At 39.7% G+C, this 23,794-nt stretch overlaps 1 protein-coding gene across 3 annotated transcripts in view; it reads right to left on the reverse strand.

Moving 5' to 3' along the window:
• Window positions 1-331: 331 nt before the first annotated feature.
• Window positions 332-23,794, reverse strand: part of BACE2 (beta-secretase 2) — a 115,407-nt gene continuing 91,944 nt past the window's right edge. For all 3 annotated transcript variants that reach the window (XM_005548655.5, XM_005548654.5, XM_074033984.1), the window contains one exon: window positions 332-7,527. In XM_005548655.5, the coding sequence (XP_005548712.1) occupies window positions 7,274-7,527 (254 nt within the window). In that variant the 3' untranslated portion in view covers window positions 332-7,273. The remainder of the gene's footprint in view (window positions 7,528-23,794) is intronic.

Raw genomic sequence — 23,794 nt, forward strand, 5'->3', positions numbered from 1 at the left:
AACCTGGTCACCCTCAGTCCCCAGGACCGAGCTGAACCATCTGTCCCATCCTTAAGACCGCTGAAATGTGCTTACTGGGTTTCTTCTCTACAGGTATTTTCTCTCCACCTGTAGGGTTTCCAGATTCTAAAGCACTTTACCTTCCCCACCTTCAGCATGTTTTGCATCTTAATGATTGAGCCTGAACACTCCCTTCCATTCCATCTTATCCTTGACATTTCCCAGGAACCCACAATGAAAAAGTGGAGGTAATGGACCACCAGATATGACACCTATGGTGATTTCAGAAGTGTGATCCAAGAGAAGTATTTACAAAAAATTCCAAAAGCAATAGGTTGGGAGTATTATTTATTCAAATAAACAAAAATGTTTTATTTCCCTTTCAATGGCATATATCTTAAATTGGGATATACAAGTACAAAAATAAGATTATTTTAGAAAACTCCAGTTTTGAAGGGCACAACAATAGTTCAGACATTTGTCAGTAGCTATGAAGCCACTTTTAACATGGAATGAATATCCCTTTACTCCAACTCTTGGTCTTCTTACATCTTTAAATCACATCAGCGTGCTGGAAATAGAGCAAAATTCCCAAAGGGAAATATAAAATAATTTTAAGCATTTTCAGAAATACAAGTTACACTTAAGAAACATGTATTAAAGGATGTTAATCTGAGATAAACACAAAACAAACATTTTGCAAAGCACTACTTTTTGCATCTGTTTGAGGATACACAGTTTGCAGCTCTTCTGCCAGAAGCAAAATACTACCTCTAGCAGAGCAGAAAAGTCATCAACTTTAAGAAAAAATGAGTGGTCGCTTTCAGTGACTGAACATAACATGTCAAACTTTAAGAACTTTTAACAATGCAAATTAACAGCAATAGTAGAAAATACATCATTTTAGATTATAAAAATTCAGCTTTTATTAGCACATGACAAATCTCATTCATTCGCTGCCCTCTCATATGTGCTGAGTAACTGCTACACAGAATTTCAATCCTCACTGATATAAATGTGAGAGATTACATCTACAATTAGAAAAATGAGGGAAAAAAATCTCGTTTTATACCACTAGCAACAAAGAACACAAAATTGTACTAAATTTGTTAAGAAATGTTATTTTGTTATTTTGTGCAATTTTCATTATAGATTAATTAGCTTTTTTCACTCTTTTCCTCCATCTTAAAAAGATATAACCTTTTAATGTTTTCTTAACATTTCATTCAGGAACACTAACCTTAGAAATGCGAGGCTTGTGTAAAATTTTACTTCAATAGGTACAATGTAGCAAGCGAAACCATACTTCTATCAGGGAATTTGCAATGACCTCCACATAGAGCACTCAACAGAAAAACATTAAGTCCTGACTTTTGGAGACACTTCCCTCCTTATGATGTTCTTATCTGTCCATGCCTTGTGAATAAAAATGCATTTTTATTCCAACCCAAATGAAGAAAATCCTATGTAAAAACATCAATGTCAAAGGCTAGGTTGCCAAGGACGCTCGAGTTTTCCAGTCTTTTATTAATACCACTGAAGTGACAGCCGTGCCCAGCTCACTGAAATCTATATTACAAATCTATCATTTATAATTATAAATCTATATTGGCAAAATACTTCACTCAGATGGCTATGTGTGAGGCACACGTGTGTTCTATACAGTCTGGACTTTGTCTGGTTGGTCTTACACAAATAATTATCCATCTGTAAAGGGAACTGCCCACTTCTTGGGGCTGCCCTGATTCCCAGAGGAGAGACAGGTATTTTACCATCACATCCTTTCCCAAGATGCTGGCAGAGACACCAGGATGGCTGCTCTCACAATGGTGTCCAAGAAGTACCCGAGGCTCAACAGTGCACCCAAGCATCAGGGACCAGGTACCCGCATGTTGCTCTTGCTGTGGCTGGATTCGAATTTATCAGGAAGCTTTGTGATGTCTCTTGGCCCAGCCACCACCTACCGTGTGCTTTTTCAGCACACAAGTATGATATAAAAGTTACACAGTACAATTTAGAAGCACTGGAAGTCTGTGTGTAATAGCTGATGATAAGAAACCCAGAGGAAGCTCAGGGGCAGGGAAGAAAATACTGTATTTATTGGTGGGAGTTACATATCCTCAACACCTATGATAGATTTCAGCCACTGATGCAACTTGAGGTTTTGCTGGCAGCACTAAGCAGCGGGGCTTTGTTCTCATTTCCACATTCCACAGATGTGGCTAACAGCCTTCACCCACCCCTAGGGTGACACCAACAGCCCAGGGAGTCTGCTCACAACTGAGAGCCATAGTTTCTGCTCTCCAGCCTCACCTGGGGAGCTTACTGAAATGCAGATTCCCTGGTCCCTCCTGCACTGACCCTGAATGGGGCTGGGTGTGCTGCGGGACAACTTGGACCTTCCGGGGACGTGGAGCCCGGGGAGCAGGGCTCCCATGCTAACAGCAGTGAGACAGGAGGGAGCTCCTTTTCTGGAAGTCTCTGACAGAAGACATTCTGGAGAAAGAAGCTGTCAGACGTTCGGAATGCACGGGCTGAGCTGCCTCAGCAGAGCTGGCGGAAACGGTGAGGGCCCAGTTGCTGTGCCTCTCAATGACACAATCAGGGTAACTGCTGCCAGGAGCCTTCCAGATGCTCAGACCTCAAAGAGCACTTTACCAGCCCCCTTTGGCCTCAGTCGCTTGACCCTCCCCTATGAACTTCCTGGTGTATGACCTTGAACCTGCCTGTGTCCTGCTTGGGCCTTGAGGCATCTCTAGTTTTATTAGGACAGATGTGTTTTACGTATGGCTGCCAAGCAAGTTTCTCTTGGCCTAATTGTTCCTCTGACAAATAATCAATCCTGAGAAGTTCCTTTAGAAAATACCTAAAAAGCAGACTGTGCCAAAAACGGGGGTGAAATGAGGCGCCCAGGGCATCCTGGGAGGTTCTTGGCTGGTGCGGACCTCTGTGCCCCACTGCCCACTGAGGGGTGGGACCTCTCTTCTGGCTCCTTCTTGCCCCGCCCTCTTTTCAGATTCTGGAACTTCCCAGGTCCCAGCCATCCTGTACTCTCCAACTGTTGAATGAACCAGTCCTTGCTCCATGTGGGCAACACCCGGGTCACCCAGCCAGTCTCTCCCTCTGTCAAAGCTGTCACTGACACATGACTCCCGCTTGAATATTCCTGAGGTTTGGAATTGGTGGATCTGCAAAATAAATCACATCTCCAGTGAATTCAGCCACTTTAATGGGAAGGGAAATCTGAGGATGGCTGGAATGAAACTGCATTTTCTTTCTTTTGAGACGGAGTTGCGCTCTGTTGCCCAGGCTGAAGTGCAGTGGCACCATCTTGGCTCACTACAACCTCCGCCCCCCTGGTTCAAGCAATTCTCCTGCCTCAGCCTCCTGAGTAGCTGGGATTACAGACATGCACCACCACAGTTGGCTAATTTTTTGTATTTTTAGTAGACATAGGGTTTCACCATGTTGTCCAGGCTGGTCTCAAACTCCTGACCTCAGGTGATCCACCTGCCTAGGCCTCCCAAAGTGCTGGGATTACAGGCGTGAGCTACTGTGCTCGGCCTAAACTGCATTTTCTAAAAAAGTATGTTCTGCTTATTTTGTTAGCATACTTTTAATTATATTCTTATTCTTTCTACCCCTCTCAAAATGTATTTTTCCAGCTTGCTGTTTAATTGGTAAACTGCTGTAAAGTTCAAATGTGAAATTCTTAAAACTCCCTAGAGATATACACAATAACTTCTATGGCGTGGAGTTTTCTTGGCTTTCAGAAAATCTAATAGCTTTCTTGGCAAAAACCCCTAATTTTACACTTTATGGTGTTGGGTTGTTTTTCAAAACAACAACAACAACAAAAACTTAGTGGCAAGCTTTTCCTCCAAACAGTTTTCTAATCAAGTCTAATAAGTTTGTGCAAGAGAAAACACGTGGGGATTCCATTCAATTATTTGATTTCCACTAATCAGAATAAAGTCTGTAAAACTCAATTACTGTTGTTTGTGGAACAGACTGTTGGACAGCGATTTATTCCCAATGATATCGAGTGGCATTAGGCCAGAACTTAGAACTGAACCACACGTGGCAGCTCCACCAAGCAGGGACAGGGAAAGAGGAATTTAACAAGTTTGCACCCGGCATATTAAATAATTAAATCCCTCTTCACATCTTAAATAAAATGATGGAATCCCCAATTCACAATTGCTTTTCAAAATCTATTATCCAAAGCACTGTGGAGTCATTAATCGTGTCTTCCTGGGGACTACTTTCACAATTTTGAACAGTAACTGCCCCCAAATTTATCTCCAACCTAAACCTGTATTTCACCATGAATCGGGTAAGGTCCTTCCAAGTGTTCAGAAGTGGAACCTGTTGTAGAAAAACATTCCCCACGGTCACACACAGGGCATCCGTTTCCTGAGTGCTAGGTACTTGGTTTTGGTTCAGGAGAAATACAAAGTAGTGTACAGTATATGCTGGGAGAGCTGACACCAATCACTTGTGGCTCTTTTAAATTCCCAAGAATAAAAATAGAATTGGTTCCCATCTCGTTTCTTGCTATTTTTAATAAATGGTTTCAGTTACTGAAGGCAGGATTTCATTTCAGACTTCCAAAGAAGTTATCAAGAAAATAAAGCAGCATCTTAAAATAATATTGTCTATATAGAAGTATCCATTTCCCATCAGACTTGACAAGGTTTCTGATAACAACCTAATGCTAAGTTGCACCTTTTCAGGCAAGGACTGTCTTCCAGAATTTTCCACAGTGTATTACAAGGTAAAAATGACACCCTCAAAGGGTTGCTAATTCCTTTCCTGTTCCAAGCAAACCTCCTTGAAGGCTTGCCAAGCTAAGCATCAATTTGCATAACCGGAGGAGGTGGGTGTCACTAACAGGGTTTTGACTGGAAGTCCGATTCTCAGCAGCAAGGCATGCCAGAAAAATGTCCCACATTCAATTGTCTATCTCATTCTTGTTGCTAAAGTTATGCTTTTGTAATTTCAGTATTTTCATCAAAATGTCACATCCAATGACATGCGATATGAAAAGATAAAGAAATTTGACCTGAAATGCACAGCATGACGGCAAACTGCATTCACCTCCTCCACCTGGAAACCTGACTTGTTGCTTTCCTGTATTCTGAGAACTATGCCTGTTCATCTGCTGCAGTAGGAAGCTCCCCGCCTCTGAAACCTAACACAGTACAACAAAACAGAAGATGTCTGTATGAAGAAATAAGCAGGAAAACTAATCAGGGCATACCTGCGATTCCCTCCTTTTATTTCAAGGGTTTGAATTTTTCACAGCAAAGGGAAGGCACAATCTCGGGGTGTTGGCTTCACTCCTGTGCAAAGTGGCCCACAAAACAGCAACCACAGAAAAAGCCAATGGGATGAGAATTGGACTTCCAGACATCTCTCCCTGTGAAATGCATTCTGAGATTATGAGTTCTCAACAAGCTGAGAGCAGACGTGACAACGGGCCCTGGTACAAGAGCCCCCTCCTCCCATTCCATGCCGTCATATTCCTTCCAAGCTGCAACTCAAATCTTCTCTAGTGAGAACAGCACAGAAGTTTCTTCTGGCTGCTGGAGAGTCTTCCAGGACACCATGACAAGCCGACGTGGTCTCCACGTCTCTTTGGCAGAGTCATATATTTCTCAGTATGGTGGTGACCCGGGGACCCAGGGAGCAGAGCAGATGGCTGAAACATCCACACGTAGCCTACTGTGAATACAACCGACACTTCTGCAGAAGGGGATACTTAGCACTTTTGGTGGAATTCTGTAATACAGCCAACCCACCCCAAAAGAAATGCAAAGGGAACACTGAACTTGGCACACAATCAGGAGAGAGGGGATACTGTCTTTTAACTCTTCTCCTAATGACATCAGGTCATATAAGGCTAGGTCGAGGAAACAGCTTCCACTTTTCTTTGGCAAAGGCCTCAATAAGTGACGGAAAGTAGGGACTGCCCCCAAATAAGGTACCACTGCACACCTGTTACCAAAGATTCAACACCCCCAAAGGAAGAAGCACAGAGGTCAACTGCTAAATGATTTAAGCTGATTGGATGGGTATGCTTGAGCCTACCCAGTTCTGCAAAGGGAAACACACGGCTTCGAAGCACGGGGATAAGTAGACGTTCCCTCGTGTCTTCTGCACATCTTGCATCTTCCTTCCCCGACAGCTGGTCAGAAATATGGGCATCAGGCCATTTCCCTGTTTCCCAACAGGGTAATAGCCAACCTACTTCCAGAGAAGATTTGGAAAAAGAGACAACTAAGCTAGTGAAATAGAATAGTTTTTTCTCATCAAAACATGATTTATTAATTTTAAGCAAGAGTAAGCATATGTGATAGTGGCCAGCTTGGTGACAGAACTCTTCCTGATCGATGCACAGTTCAGCACCTGTCGGGTCTTGGCTGTTGGGATGATAATTCTTTTGGGTGAGGGAAACAGCCGTGGTCAAGGCTGCCTGCATCCCCACCCAGGCACAGGACCCTGGGCAAAGTCTCAAAAGAGGTAGTGTTTTCACTTTCGCACCAACAATACAACACAGGTATTGGGTACAAAAGAGGAGATTTCCTTCCCCTCTACCTCAATGGGCAAAAGGCCTTCCATCTTCAGAAGAGGCTGGTGAGGACCATTGGTTGATGACCTCCTAGTGAATTCTGGCTCCCATTCAGAGCACAAACCCAGAAGAGGGGCCTGTGGCTGTGTTTCCAGATCTGAAGGGTACAGCATGGTTATATCCCCAGGCCCCAGGCTGCTTCTCCTGCCATCATACTGCAAACCTTCTTGTACCACTTTGACCCAGGTTGAGGTCTGGCGCAAAATACCCTCAAAGGTGATTAATACAAAAAGCTTCCTGTAAGCTAAGAGGGGTTATCAACTATATGCACTTATTTTTCCAGAGATTGAAGAGAGAAGACAACTAGCCAAGGCTTGGTTTTGTGTTGGTGGCACATGTAGACAGTTTGGTATAACCAACCCCATAGAGCCTGCAGCCCAATCCACTCTGTTTTGGTTTAGAATGAAGTTTTTTTTTTTGTTTTTTTTTTTAATTATTTTTCTTGGATGTAGGGAAGATTTGAAAGCTTGAAAATCAAGAATCAAAAGACAGTGAATCTGAAAGGCATCTGGGAGCAGAACTGAGATTGAAGACGGGCGGGCACGGGAGGAAGTGCCGCTGTCGATCCAGACTGCTGCCCTTGAAATGTGATTTTCTTAATCGCTGAGTTCATGGTTGCTTGAGGTCAGGCCTGGCTCTTCATTTCCAGCGATGTCTGACCAGAGAGGACTCATCATTGACGACCTCAGGGTCACGGGGGCGACGCTGACACCGGAACGGCAGCAGCAGCAGGACAATTAAGACAAGGAGGATGGCTCCACAGACGCTCATGAGCGCATAGGACACGATCCACAAAATGGGTTCGCTCAAAGACTGAGCGGGGACACAGTTACTGGCTATGTCCTCTGTTGAGAAAGGCCCGGAAACTTCAGACACTGCAGCACCTGCAATTTCTGGGGAGACAGAAAGGGAAAATCCACAGCTGTGAAACGAGCAGTCCACCTCTCACACTGGACTCACACAGAACCCCCTGTTTGATTAAACCAGAGTCAAAATTGCACTGAGGTCCCAGAGGCTTAGACAGCTCAGGAAGCACTGAGGGGGTCACGGCTCAGCGCGCCTTCGGGGGTCCAGTCCTTGCACACTGGAACGACGGCATGTTTCCAGGTGTGTGGGTACTGAGCCTAGGTGTAGAGGGGAACTGCAGCAGGGCACATATGGGAGCACCCTGTGCTTCATGGAAGGCCGGTGAGGCTGCCGTGCTATGCAGGTGAGAGTGCAGGTCAGCGCCTGGTCGTGGCAGCAGCTTGGGTTGTGCTTCTGCTCAGTGCAGATGAAAAGAGAGGAGAAAGAGTAGGAGAGTCCACCGCAGAAAGCTCAGTTGGACCTGCCTGTGTCATGGGGAATTTTCCCTGGTGGAGTCAACCTGAGTTCACTCTCTACCATGGATTCTACAACAGATAGGGACTTCATATCAGCCTGACTCATAGCCTTAGTGGGCTGTGAGACTTCCCTGGGTCAGGCTGGCTCGAGAAACCCTCCCTGCCCCACTCTTATCCTGGGTCTCATCGCCAGCCAGGAGCAGCAAGAGAACGCAACACCTAATTCATGACATCAGTGGTGACAAAGAGAAACAGTTAAAATTCACCCAGTGACTTCTGCCAGAGACTCTTGAATAACTTCAAACCAAGAAGAAAGTTGAGATGATTTCTTAAAGTCGGTTTGTGGATTATCAGTAGACTTCCTTTCCCTACACTAGGCTTCTCTGCCCCTTTCAGGAATATGGGATCTTAAGCTTTACTTGCAATATGGAAAAGAAATACGCCTCTTTACCCATTTTACCTACATTTAATCACAGAAATGAATATTTTGGCACCAGAAAATAACACTGCTAAGCATTTAATTTTTCTATAACTAAAGCCTCAAGATCTTCAGAGCTGCCAAATAATACCCTTTTTGATTGAGGAAAGAAAAAGTCAAAATAACAATGGGATGATGACCTGAAAAGAATGGTTTTAAAATCAGAGAAAAAACAGGCTTGATTACTTTGCAAAGTGACGGCATTTTCTTGCTAATGTGGATTCTGTCATAATGTGGCTTTTCTAAGTGCACTGAAAAAGAAAAGCAATGAACAAGAGCCTGCCAACACCTGAGAACAGAGGGATGCACCCTGCAGTCAATCTACACTCCCATTTCCTGGTTTGTAGATAATGATCTTCTTGCTGTCTTTCCATGGTGGAAGAGACAAGGGAGCTCTCTTGGACTGTCTTTAATAAGGGGCAGTAATTCCATTTACAAAGCAAAGCTCTGCCTTCATGACCTAATCACCTTCCAAAGGCCCCAACGCCAAATATCATCACCTTGGAGATTAGGTTTCAACATAAGAATTTTGGCAGGACATAAACATTTATTCTAGAGCACTAATTATGCAAAGAAGCAGGAAAACACAGTTCATAATAGGGAGCAAAATCAATCAATTGGAACTTAGTAAGAAATGGCATAGATGATAGAATGAACAGGCAGGATATCAAGATATTTGTTATAACTGTATTCTACTCAGGATGCCAGAGAAAATGTTAAACATGTTAAATAGAGACAAAGAAGATATTAAAGATCTAAATCAAGTTTTTAGAGACAAAAATTGTAATATGTGAGATGAAAACTATACTGGATGGTTGTAAGAGCAGATTATACACTGCAGAAAAACAGACTAATGAATTAAATAAAAAACCATAACAATAGAAACCATCCAAAATGTAGCACAGAGGAAAAAAAACTTAAAAAAAAGAGAGAGCACATCAGTAAACTGTGGACAACATCAAGCTGCTAACTCATATAATCAGAGTACTCAAAAGGAAGAAGGGATTGTGAGGCAAAAAAATTTGAAAAAACAAACCAAAAATTTTTGAAATTTGATGAAACTATAAACCCACAGATCCAAGAAGCCCAAAGGACCCCAAACACAAGAAACATGACATAGATTATAATAGTGAACTGCTGAAAACCAGTGATAAAGAGAAAATTTCTTAAAAGCAAGGAGAGAGAAAAAAGAAATATGTACAAATGAATAAAAATAAGGATTATAGATGATTTCATGTTGGAAGCAATGCAAACTAGAAGACAACAGAGTAACATCTTTAAAATACTGGGGGTAGGAAAAGCCCTGCCAACCTAGAACTCCATACCCAGCAAAACTATCTGAAAAATGAAGAAGAAATAAAAATGTTTTCAGTCATATACAAGCTGAGAGAACTCATCACAGATTTTCACTGAAGAAAGTTCTTCAAGCAAAAGAAAAAGGACATCAGAAGGAAACTTGAATCTACACAAAAGAATGATGAACATCAGAAATGGGAACTATATAGTAGTTACAAAATCTTTACCTTTAATTTCAAATATTTAAAAAGATAATTAACTAATTAAAGCAAAAATTATAACAATGTGCTGGGTGGCTTATCATATAGGCATAGGTAAAATGTATGACAATAGCACAAAGGACCAAAGGGCAGAAATGGAAGTCTATTGTTGTAAGGCTCTTAGACTATATGAAGTGGTAGACTGTGGTCAGTTAAAAAATTTACACTACATATCCTAAAGCAACCACTAAAATTTCACAATATAGAGTTATAGCCAATAAACTAGCCAAGGAGATATAAAGAAATAGAAAATAATCCAAAAGAAGGCAGCATAAAAGGAAAAAAGAGAAAAAATGGAACAAATGAGACAAAAAGAAAAATAGTTTTCTTTCTTGTGTTACTGGTTAAACACAGACATATCAATCATACATTAAATATAAATAGTCTAAATCAGCATTTGGCAAACTTTTTCCATAAAGGGTCAGACAGTAAATATGTTAAGCTTTTTAGGTTAGCTTCTTTTTGATTTTTTTCAACCCTTTAAAAATTTAAAAACTATTCTTACCTCACAAGTCATACAGAAACAAGCTACATGCTGGATTCAGCCTATAGACAGTTGTTTGTTGATCTCTGGCTTAAACACCACAACTAAAAAACAGAGACTGCTAAATTAGATAAAAAGCAAGATTCAAGTATATTCTCCGTACAGGAAACTCGCTTTTAATGGAAAGATCCAAAATGTTAAAACTAAACAGATGGAAAAAAAACTATCATATTAATGCTTATCAAAAGAAATCCAGAGTGGCTATATTATTAGACAGAATAGATACAGATAAAAAAATTACCAGAGATAAATATAGTAGTTTCATAATGATAAACTGTTCCCTTCATAAATAGGACATACAAATCCTAATGTTTTTGTACCTAATAACAGTGTTTCAAAATACATAAAACAAGATTGATGAAAAGGAAGAGAGAAATAGACAAATCCACAAATACAGTCAGAGATTCCACAATCCCTTTCTCAATAATACAGCAAGTAGACAGAAAATAAGTAACGATATAGAATACCTAAACAACACTATCAACTAACTTGATCTAACTCTTACAAAATAATCCACCCATAATAGTAGAAGAATATACATTGTTTTCAAGAGCACAAGAAATATTTACTGTGACAGACTATATTCTGGATGATGAAACAAGTTTCAATAAATTTCAAAAGATTCAATTCATAAAAACTCGATTCCCTGCCCGCACTGAGGTTAAATTAGAAGTCAGTAACAGAAAGCTTCTGGAAAAATCCCTAATTATTTGGAACTAAATAACACTTTTGTGGCCCTGTGTGGTGGTGGCTCATGCCTGTAATCCCAGCACTTTAGGCGACTGTGGTAGGAGGATCACTTGAGGCCAGGAGATGGGGGCTGCAGTGAACTGTGCTCCCACTTCTGTACTCCAGTCTGGTGACAGAGCGAGACCCCATCTCTATTTATATATATATATATATATATATATATATATATTTAATAACATTTCTAAAAGTACAAAACTTCTAGAAAGAAACACAGGAGGAAATCTTTGTGTCCTGGGGTTAGGTGAAAAATTTCTTAGCTATAATACCTAAAAGCACAATTTGTAAAAGGAAAAAAATGGATTTTATCAAAATTAAGTAAGAACTTCTCTTTAATAGAAAATATTAACAGACTAAAAAGACTTGGCAAAATATTTGCAAGCCAAATTTCTGATAAAGGATTTGTATTTTTTTTTTTTGAGACGGAGTCTCGCTCTGTTGCCCAGGCTGGAGTGCAGTGGCGCGATCTCGGCTCACTGTAAGCTCTGCCTCCTGGGTTCACGCCATTGTCCTGCCTCAGCCTCCCAAGTAGCTGGGACTACAGGCGCCTGCCACCACACCTGGCTAATTTTTTGTATTTTTAGTAGAGATGGGGTTTCACTGTGGTCTTGATCTCGACCTTGTGATCCGCCTGCCTCAGCCTCCCAAAGTGCTGAGATTACAGGCGTGAACCACCGCATCTGGCCCAGACTTGTATTCTTAATATATAAATAACTCTGAGGACTCAATGAGAAAACAAACAACCCTATACAAAAATGGGCAAGAACATTTGAAAAGACACTTCATTTAAAAAGATGCATGAATGGCAAAAAAGATGTTCAGGATCATTAGTCATTAGGGAAATGCAAATTAAAACCACAATGAGACCACTAAGTATTAATACCTATTAAAATGAAAATACTGGCCATACCAAATGTTGGTGAGGATGTTTAACAACAGGAACTTTCATACGCTGCTGGCAGAGATGTGACATAATACAGCCAACTTTGAAAATGAGTTTGGCAGCTTTTTAAGAAGTGAAACACACGTGTTATATAACTCAACCATTCCATTCCTAGGTGTTTATCCAGGAGAAATAAGCAATATATATGTCCAAGGACTTGCATGCTACTGTTGATAGCAGCTTTATTTATGATTGCCAAAAAAAACCCAAAACTTGGCAACAATCCAAAAGTTTATCAACAGGTGTATGGGGATAAAGAAATTGTAATGCCTAATTGACCTGCAATAAAAATGAACTATTGAACATGAAACATTCTAGATGAACCTAAAAATAATTTTATTGTGTGAAAGCAGTCAGACAAAATGGAATACATACTGTATGATTTCATTTATATAAAATCTAACAAATGCGAACTAGTCTACAGTGACAGAAGGCAGGTCAGTGGTTTCTTGGGAATGGCACGGGGTCCGTAGGACCTGGGAGGCAGGGAAAACAGCTCAATGCATATGATCACTACCTTGTTTGTGGTGATGGTTTCAAAGGTAAGCACATATGTCACACTTATCAAACTATATCCTTTCAACATAAACTGTTTATTTTACACCAATTATATCCCAACAAAGCTGTTTTAAAAAGTCAAAAGAATAAGATAATCAAAGCATGTCAAAGAATAACATATCTGATATAATCTCATTGAGATTAGAAAAAAAAATACCAAGGCCGGGCACGGTGGCTCATGCCTGTAATCCCAGTACTTTGGGAGGCCGAGGCAGGTAGATCACCTGAGGTCAGGAGTTCAAGATCAGCCTATGGAGAAACCCCATCTCTACTAAAAATACAAAATTAGCCAGGCGTGGTGACACATGCCTGTAATCCTAGCTACTCAGGAGGCTGAGGCAGGAGAATCGCTTGAACCTGGGAGGCAGAGATTGCGGTAAACTGAGATTGCGCCATTGCAATTCAGCCTGAGCAACAAGAGCAAAGCTCCGTCTCAAAAAAAAAGGAGAAGAGAAGAGGAGAAAAACCAAACCAACCTCAGTCACGCTGACTACATGGACATTGATTACTTTAGTACTGTTCTTCCAGTCGAATGCCTGAGTTCATACCCATTTTTTCATATGTGCTGTGTGTGGTGTGTATAATAAAAATTCAAAAACCCCCAATAAAATTAATTTTCTTCAATGCACGTGTATTACTCTTTATTTTTTTGAGATAGGGCCTGGCTGTGTTGCCCAGGCTGGAATGCAGTGGCTATTTATAGGCATGATAGTAGCACACTGCAGCCTCAAACTCCTGAGCTCAAGCCATCCTCCCACCACCTCAGCCTCCCAAGTAGACATGTATCACTTTTATAATTAGAAGTCATGGATTTTGTTTTTAAGTTTTTGAAAAACAGCACCCGTTTAAGATGGTCAGACATAAGGCATTATCTGGGAACAACTGTATTCGCATATTTGCTAGCTAGCTGCTCAGAATTAAAGGAAAGCTGAATTAAAATTCCTTCTGGGGGCTTTTTCCAGGAATGCCATTCACTGCATGGTCTGTACATTGATTCCTTATATAATTCTATGGTTTTAAAGCAGATTCTAACATTTTACACTGGATTGATTTATGAGAGGCCATTGCATGCACTGGGTGAGAGCATGACCCTGCGGCCAGGCTCTGGGGTTCCAGTCCTAGCTCCCACATACAAGCTGTGTGATCTGGGACAAGTTATTCAACTTATTTGCCCCCGTTTTGTCATCTATAAAATGAAGGTAATAACAGCCCCTACAAGTCAGTCTTGTAAGAACAATCAAGTTAATAGATGTTAAGCACTTAGTACAGTCCTGGGCTAAGATCAGTGCTACATAAATGTCCGCTGTTACTAAAATTGTTATTTTTAATTTTTTCATCAATGTCTCGGGTTACAATTTTAATTGTGTATTTTCTCTCAAAGGTCAGGATCTGGTTGATAATGAGTGCCGGTGGAAGATCTATAATTTTACCAAGGATAAAAATTAAAATGGTCAGGTCTTTTTCCCTATAGCATATAAAATAATGAGAACTGTCCCGCCACACTGATTATCTGGTACTGAGATGCTTTCTGAGTGGCATGGTTTACTTAGAAGAACATTCTGGAGTTTCAGGACAGAGGTTCTGGACTCAGGGCCAGATTTTTTTTTTTTCCTGCAACCACGTGAAAGCTATATCTGGGGCCCTCAGTGTTCTCTTCTGTAAAATGAGGAAACACAGCTGCCTGATCTATACCTTTGAGGACCCCTGGCTTTGGTATCTGTTGATTGTAGTCTAAGTAGATGGCAGAGGAGTGTCTCTGAAACTCTGCTCTTAACAGCTAGCTTTCCTATTTTTAAACATGAGCATGTACCAGATGATCCACTTTCAACCTGCAGCAAGAAAAATTCACAGTGAAATGGCTGCCATAATCCATCATGTGCCTGAAGTTGTACAAGCTGAGATCTATACAGCTCTTGGGTGCTAAATGTCTCAATCTATAAAAAGAGATGGGTGGTATTTCATAAGCTTTGGATACATTAAAATAACAGAGAGTTGTCAATTTTAACACTCTATTATTTTCGTAGCCGTAGGACACTTGGCCCAGCAACACAGAGGCGGTTGAAAGTGCTCCAGTCCCTAGTATCTGTGTCAGATATGAGATGATGGCCAGAGCCATAACACACCCTGACCTCCAGCCAATCTGACTGCAGTAATGATTCTCAGCAGGGGTGGGAGTGGGCTGAGGAGAGGCAGGGGCAGCATAAGAGAAGCATCTGGGGAACTTTTTCCAAACTACCTATCACCTTCCCACCCACCACCAACCTGCTATGCCCTGGCTGGAAAAGGCCTGAGGATGTCGACCAGATGTATTTTGAAAAAGCTCCTCAAGAGATTCTAATCAAGCAGCTCCCACTCACTGCTCCCCCAATCCCAACCCTTAGGTTAAGTGTCATCTGACAACCACAAATGACCATGAAAACCAAGATTTAAAAAAAAAAAAAAAACACTGCGAGAGAAGGGCAGCTCCCAAAGATTTGGGGTCCTCAAACAGTGGCTGGTGTGAAGGTAGAACCTCTTCCGGTTGCAATACAGAGAAATGAGGATAAAATATAACTTTTTAACTCTATAGCTGAGCCCAAAAGTAAGAGACATTCCTCAACCATAAATGGGCCCTAGGGCTGGGGTTCCCATGAATAGGAGGGGCGAGAGACTTGACCCTGGGTACCAAGGAGGTGGGCACTGGGGTCAAGATGCCTGTGCAAGCCTTGCCCATTGGTAAAGGAGCTGGGAAATTCTACCAACAAGGAAACCTGGCTCAGCTCACGGGCTAAGAGGTTGGGGGAGGAGGGCAAGAAACTCTCCCATGAGAAATGGAGCCCCTAAACCTCCACCTCAAACATGGCTGGCATCTAAATTCGCAAACCTGGTATACAAATCCTAAGGTTCTCATGGTCTGAGGAAACTCAACAGAAACAAATGCAAAATTGCTTTACAGCAACACTTCACAGCCCAAGGCACACTGAACTCTCTTGGAAGAAAAAGTGTGTTCCCTCTAAATAGAAGCTTACAACAAAAAATTGCAAAGCAAATGAGAAAAAAGCCCCTATGAGAGAGCAGCCAGCAGACACAAAAACAAGATGAACTCCCCATCAGTGATGGAAAAATAGAACAATGTGCACAAGATTATACCATAGCTATGTTTAAAGTGACTAAAAACCCATTAAAATACATTTTTTTTTTTTTTTTTTTTTTTTTTTACTAAACAGGATGGTTCAAAAGTTCATAAAAGAAAAGAAAAATTAAGAAAGGAGAGTTGGAAAGTTCTGAAAAAGAATAATGAAAAGGAACTAATACTGTAAGATATATCAATGGAAGAGTACAGAAAATCCAGAAATAGATATACATCTCCCAAATATTTACTAGAATTTGGTATGCAGTAATTTTAGGATTTAAAGTAAAAAAAAAAAAAAGAGATAAATTATTTGATAAATGTTAGAACAATGGAGTAGTCATCCTAGAGGACAGAAGTTTAATCCACACATTCTATGCCAAGTTAAATCAAACATAAAAGCACTTGAATAAGTCACAGAGCACTTTTAGTGAAGAAAACCATTTAAAAGGGAACGGTAGTCCCAAGACCCTTAAAGCAAAATAGCAAACTATTTAAATATACAAAGTAAACATTTTTTACACTAAAACATGTCATAAGCAAAGTTTTAAAAATTTACAATTGAGACAGAAATTATAGGTTCTTTTTCCTCCAAGCATATCGTTAATTACTCCATTACATAAAGAGTTCCTACAAATTAATACAAAAAAAGAATCCAACAGAAAACAATAGGCAAAGATATGAGTGGGTAGTTCATAGAAAAGGACAAATAATGACCTTAGTCATTGAAAAGAAACTCAATCTCACTCATAGAAAGTGACACAAATTAAAACTACACTGAGATCATTTTTCATCTGTCAGATGACCAAAATTTCCAAGTTTGGTAACACCAGGTTGGTGGGCTGACTGGAGAAACAGGTCATCATCTACATTACAAGAGAAGGTATGGCCAGGTACCAACGAGTAGAAGCTCTACGGAAGGTAACAAAGTGATATTCATTAAAATTATAAATATTTATAGCCTTTAATTCTGCAATTCTAATTTAACCTAGATGTATACTTCCATATATGCGAATGATATGTATAAATGATGTTCACTGCAGTATTATTTGTAACAACAAAGGACTTAACCTAAATGCCTATCAATAATGAACTGGTTAAATAAATTAGGCACACCCATATAATAGACTATGAGGTATGATTACCTCTGAGGGAGAGGGACTATGTACTATATTGTACCTTCTGAATATTACCTAGCCTTTTAAATTAAATAAAAACTAAAACGAAGATAAAGGAAATCCAAGCCACAATAAAACTGTTACAAAACACTATAGAAAAGTTAACTGGCATATTTGTTTATTTGTTTATTTGTTTATTTAGAGTCAGCCTGTCTCCCAGGCTGGAGTGCAGTGGCGTGATCATGGCTCTCTGCAGCCTTGACCTCCTGAGCTCAAGTGATCTTCCTGCCTCAGCCTCTTGTGTAGCTGGAACCATAGGTATGCTCCACCATGCTTGGCTAACCTTTTCATTTTTTGTACACAGGGTCTTACTTTGTTGTTGATATGGTTTGGCTCTGTGTCCCCATCCAAATCTCATGTTGAATTGGGATCCCAGGTGTTGGAGGTAGGGCCTGGTGGGAGGTGACTGGATCATGGGGGTGGTTTCTAATGGTTTAACACCACCCCCCAGTATTGTCTCATGATAGAGTTCTCTCAAGATATGGTTGTGTACCATCCCCTTCTCTCTCTCTCTCTCTCTCTCTCCACCCCCTGCTCTGGCCATGTGAAGACTGTGCCTGCTTCCCTTTCTTCTTCTGCCACAATTGTAAGTTTCTTGAGGCCTCCCAAGAAGCAGAAGTCTGCACAGCCTGCAGAACCATGAGCTGGTTAAACCTCTTTTCTTAATCAATTACCCAGTCCCAGGTATGTCTTTATAGCAGCGTGGGAATGAACTAACACAGTTGCCCAGGCTGGTCTTGAACTTCCGGACTCAAGTGATCCTCCTGCCTCGGCCTCCTAAAGTTCTGGGATTACAGGTATGAGCGCTATGGTATATTTGGAAAAGTATGAGATGTAATTTCTAGAAATGAAAAATATAGTCATTGAAATGAAAAACTGAAAAGAAAAAAAAGACCCCCAAAACCAAAGACAATTAAAGAATCCAAAAATAATAAAAATAATAAAAAGTATTAAAAAATCTCACTGAATAGGTTAAATAGTAGATTGAACATAGCTGAACAGAGAATTAGGCCAATATAAAACGTATCTGAAGAAATTACACAGAATGCAGCAAAGATAGAAAGGAAAACATAAATGAAGGGTCAAGTGACCTGAAATAAATAATGAGAAATCTCATTACTTGATATGATAGATCCAGAAGAAGAGACTAGAAAGAATGTGCAGGAAGCAATAGTGGAAGAGGTAACAGCTGCGAATTCTCTAAGATTGATGACAAAAGACATGAGTTGTCAGATTCAGAGAAGGTAAAGGGTATAGCACGATGGGAAAACATGCTATACCTAGACACATCATGGTGAAACTTCAGAACACTATTCAGAACACTAGAAATTTAAAACAAAAGCAGTCTTACCAGTAACTAAGGAGAAGCAACAGATTACCCTTAAAGGTACAACAATTAAGACCAACTAGGGTCTTTTCTTCAGCAATCATCATGGCCAGAGGACAATGAAACTGAATCTTCAAAACACTAAGGGAACATGGGCAATCTAGAATTCCATGTGTAGCTAAATTGTGATGCAGAATTGAGGCAAAATAAAATTTACCTTTCATAGTTTTTAATAAAAGACGTCCAAAAGCACATTCTTCAGCAGAAAGAAAATTGCTGTGCGGTGTTCCACTGAATGGCAAGTCAACAATTGTTTACCTGTTTTCCTTTGGTTGACTTTTGGGATATTTCTATTTTGATAAAAGTGATGGTTTTATGTATTTATGTAACTACTAAAGTTTGCATTACTTTAGTTATTTTATGTGTAAAGCTGTTGTGAACTGTCTAGTTACGTCTCAGTACACTTACACATTCATTTCTCCTTTGCGTACACCTAAGAGTGACAACTGCTGGATTATAGAGTAGGCATATGCTTAATGTTGAACGTTGATTATACAGTAGGCATATGTTTAATGTGGAAATGGTCAAAAAGCTTTTCTATTCATACTGAATACTTTTCAGAAACTGGGAATCCCTAAATTTAGGATTGAGAAGGAAATTCCACAAACCTATCCTATGCATAATGCTCCATGGTACAAAATGAGAAATATTTCCTTTAAATTAAGAAAAAAGACAAAAATGTCCATTATCACCATTTGAATTCAATATTGTCTCAGAGGGCATCACAAAGAATATAAATAAAAGATATGAAGATTACAAGTGATTTAAAATATATTATTTGCAGATCATGTGGCTGTTTTAATAGAAAATCCTAATGACTCTAAAAACCATTTCTAAAAAGGAGAACTTAGCAATGTGGCTGGATATAAGATTAATACATAAAAACTGCATACCCATATTCCCAACAGCCCACAAGAAAATGCAATGTAAAATAATCTCACTTGTGGTAAGAACTAAGAGGTACATAGGAATAAGCCTATGTGTGAATCTTTCTGGACAAAATTACAAAACACTGCAGTAGGACATAAAAGAAGACCTAAACAAATGAAAAGATAGGGTACATTCATAGGGGAAACTTGATATGGTAAAGATTTGTTTCCTCTCAAGTTAATTCTATAAGTTCAATGCAGTTCTAATAGAAATCCCAACAGCGTTTTTCAGGGGTCTCGACAAGCTGAATAAAACGGCAAAAGTAGCCAAGAGAACTCCAAAGAAGAATAAGAAGGGTCAAGTCCCTGCCAGATATTGTCCTATAACTAAAAAAATAATAATAAAACTATATAGCTTAGCCCAGGGATAGACAACTTGACCAGTGGAATGGAACAGAATGCTCAGAAGTAGGCTCAGGCATAAATGGGGACTTGGTACATGATAAAGATGCTATTAAAATTCATTAGATACCTTGCAAAAAACATTTAACTGAAGTCTAATTAAGACTCTAGACTTAAGTTCAAGGAAATATGAAGTAAAATCAATGCAGTGTATCATTAGGAAACAGATAAAACTGAATATGATACATTCCATAAGAGAACTGGCCTTCCGAAACAAAATAAAAAGCAAAACAGCTAATGAAAACATTTTGGGGATGCCTGCGGAAATCTGCATGTGGCCAACACAGTCATGATATTTAGCAAATACTATTAATTTTTTAGGTGTGATTATGGTATTGTGGTTATATAGGAGGATGTCTTTATTTTTAAGATGCATAATGAAATATTTAGGGATGAAAGTCATGATATCTGCAACTTATTTGCAAATGGTTCAGCAAAAGCTACATACTCACCTATGCACACATCCTGATATATGGCAAAATGTTAAAAGTTACTAAATCTAGATGGTTGGTATGCAGAACAGCATGATATTGTTTTTAGTCTTTTCTGTATATAATTTTTTTCATAAAAAATTGGAAAAATCAGAGGGGAAAACATTATATATTCAATAAGGATGCTGAGAAAATGGAATGTCCTTATAAAAATTAATTTCCTAATTCACATTTTGGAAGAAAATAAGAAAAAAGTATGCAATATATTTAGAAGAAAAAAATCCCTATTTTGTTGGATTAAGGAAGTATTTCTTAAATAAGGCACATGGCATAATTCATGAGAGAAATACTGGTAAATTTGATTTCACTAAATTAAAGACACATATAAATAAAAGGCACCAAAACAAAGTAAAAAGAAAAGTCAGGGAGACTAGTTAGTATAACTCAGAAAAATTAATATCTCAGAAATATAAGGAACTCACGTCTATCAGTAAAAAATATGGGCAGAAAAATGTGTGCACTCTATTAGAAAAATTCACCCTCAAAGAAGCTCAAACATCCCAAAACATATCCAAAGTTGTGTGATCTTGAAAATAATCAACTAAAATGTGACACTATTGCACATACATGGATTAGCAAAACACAAAGACAAAACAAATACAGTAATGCTTTTAAGGAATGGAAATTCTCATATAATGCTGATGTTCCAGCTACTTTAAAGAAAAATTTGACCGCAGCCAATAACACTGAAGAATTACATATTAAATCATTTAGAAATTCCGTGTCTAGATGATCTCATTCACCTACACAAAGATGTTCACTGCAGTACTGTTTATAATTGCCAATACATAAATAATCCAAATGTTAATTAAGATAAAAATGGGTAATCTGGGTACATCCATAAACTGAGATACTATGCAGTCAAAACAAATAACCTAGAAGTCATATCAATATGGAAAATCTATAAAATATAATGTCAAACAAAAGTCAAGTTGACAAAGAATACACACTACCACAGCATTCCTATAAATTTAAAAAAAACCAAACCAAACAAACAAATCAACCAACCTAGGCTTTGTGATAAGTATATGGTAGGACGTTTCCAAGATGACTGCGAATGACCCCTGCCTCCTTGCATTTACCTGCGTCGTCCCCTCCCACATCATATCAGGGTCATTCTGTGTGACCAACAGAGTAGGGTAGAAGTGAGAACATGCTGCTTCCAAGATTAGGTGATGAAAACCTGGGGTTTCTATCCTGGGTGCTCTGTCATGCTCTCTTGGATCACTTGCTCAGGGTTGACCAGAGGACATCAGGCAGTCCTGGGGTGAGGTACAAATGGTGAGGGAAGCGTGGCTCCTGCCACCACGACAGCAAGCTTGGAAATAGCTCCTACAATGGACTTCAGACAGCTGCAGCCTCATAAGCAGTGGTGGGCCAGAGACACCTAGCTAAGCCCCTCATCAATTCCTGGCCCTCAGAAACTCCACAAGATGGCCAGGCATGGTGGCTGACGCCTGTAATCCCAGTACTTTGAGACGCCAAGGTGGGAGGATCGCTTGAGCCCAAGGGTTCAAGACCAGCCTGGGGAACATGCCGAAACCCCGTCTCTACAGAAAATACCAAAAATGTTCTGGGCATGGTGCCTGGACTACACATGCCTGTAGTCCCAGGTACTTGGGAGGCTGAGGTGGGAGGATTGCTTGAGCCTGGGAGAAGGCTGCACTGAGCCAAGATCATGCCACTGCACTCCAGCCTGGTAACAGAGTGAGACCCTGTCTTTTAAAAACAAAACAAAAAACAAAGCCAGGCTGGGTGTGGTGGCACATGCTTGTAAACCTAGCACTTTGGGAGGCCATGGCAGGGCAGTCGATCACTTGAGCCTGGGAGTTGGAGACCAGCCTGGTCAACATGGCAAAACCCCCTCTACAGAAAACACAAAAAATTATCTGGGGCAGTGGTGCACACCTGTAGTCCCAGCTACTCAGGAGGTTAAGGTCAGAGGATCACCTGAACCACGGAGGTTGAGGCTAAAGTGAGCCCTGATCATGCCATTGCACTATACTCTAGCCTGAGTGACAGAGCAAGACCCTGTCAAAAAAAAAAAAAAAAAAAAAAAAAAAAAAAAAAAAAAGAAAAGAAAAGAAAGAAACTGCAGAATGTGATAGAGAGTTGTGACATTGGGGCTAAGTTGTTACATAGCAACAGCTAATTAATACAAGGTGTTCATGCCCATCTAGTAAAATTATAAGTATATAGTAATTCAGATAAGAATATACACTAATCTCAGGATAATGAGTAATGCTGGGGAAGGGAGTGGGCTGAGACTTTAGCTATACTTGGTTTTTTATGTCTAAGACAAATTTTAAAGAAAATATGACAAAATATTAAATCTAGATATTCCATAAATGCACATAGTATATGATTTTCTGTAACTTAAGGTTTTTTTGTTACTTAGACATTCCATAATGAAAAATAAACACTTAAAAAAAGAAAGGCAGTATAGCTATTCCATTTATTAGGGTTCTGTCAAGCACGGTCCGGGGCCTTTAATTGCAGCCCTGAGGAAAGTAATTACTTTAATGGCTAAACAATCCACATGGAAGAGGAGACATATATAAGCGTATTTTCCCACGGCTGGTAGAATCTAACATTTAAGTACCAAAACGTCAAATACATTTTTTTAAAAGGAAGAAAAAGTGTATATGAGAGCATCTAGCAAATAACTCACAGTGAAATTCAGGGAAAAAAGTTGCCCTGCCTAGAGACTCCTAATATTACACCCTTTCCAACAGTAATTCACTTAGTAAACAAATGGTTATTAGACTCTGCAGTATTAAGTGGACACTCTAACAGCTGTTGCCATAGTAGCCTTTACTTTAATGATATTTAACGAGAGAACAGAAATTGTGGGCAAAATTGCTTAAGTTCTTAGATTCCCTTGGTTAAAAAGAAGTAGAATAGTCACAGTTAGGAAATTCAGTGATATTTCAGTCCCGCTTGCTGCCACAGAGAAAGGTCTCACTCAATGATAACTGAACAGGCTGAAAGAGTTACTGCACACGCAAAACGTAAACATTTACTCATAGCAAAGATAAAAAACATGACAATGGGAAGGGTTCCAAGTCTGCTCACAAATGCAAAGTGAGATACATCGGCGTGGATATTTATGAAGACATGTCACAATGTGTCATATACATACACTGGTTGGGATGATTTTATTTATACAGAATATGAATTGGCCTAATAGTCCATGTGCAATCTTTCCTTTTAATATTTCTATTATCTCAATTGTTACTTTACTTTTCTGAAACGCCACTCTGCTAAAGCCAGTTAATGAAGCATCCCTTATCTGCTTTATTTACCAGGAGTCCTGTTTTAAGACCATGTTTTAGGTATTAAAAAATAGTAACTGAAATCTCTCCTGACCAGAATAATTCAGCTGTGATCACTTGGCATTTGGCCTGTGCACCTCATCCCGGCAGCTCTACACCTGGATTGAGATCAGAGTGAAGGTCTGAGTTGAGGCTCCCAGGATGGCCCAGCACTCTCACCTGTCCTTCAACAGTATCTCAT

The sequence above is a fragment of the Macaca fascicularis genome, chromosome 3, assembly GCF_037993035.2.
Source record: "Macaca fascicularis isolate 582-1 chromosome 3, T2T-MFA8v1.1".
Taxonomy (NCBI): Eukaryota; Metazoa; Chordata; class Mammalia; order Primates; family Cercopithecidae; genus Macaca; species Macaca fascicularis.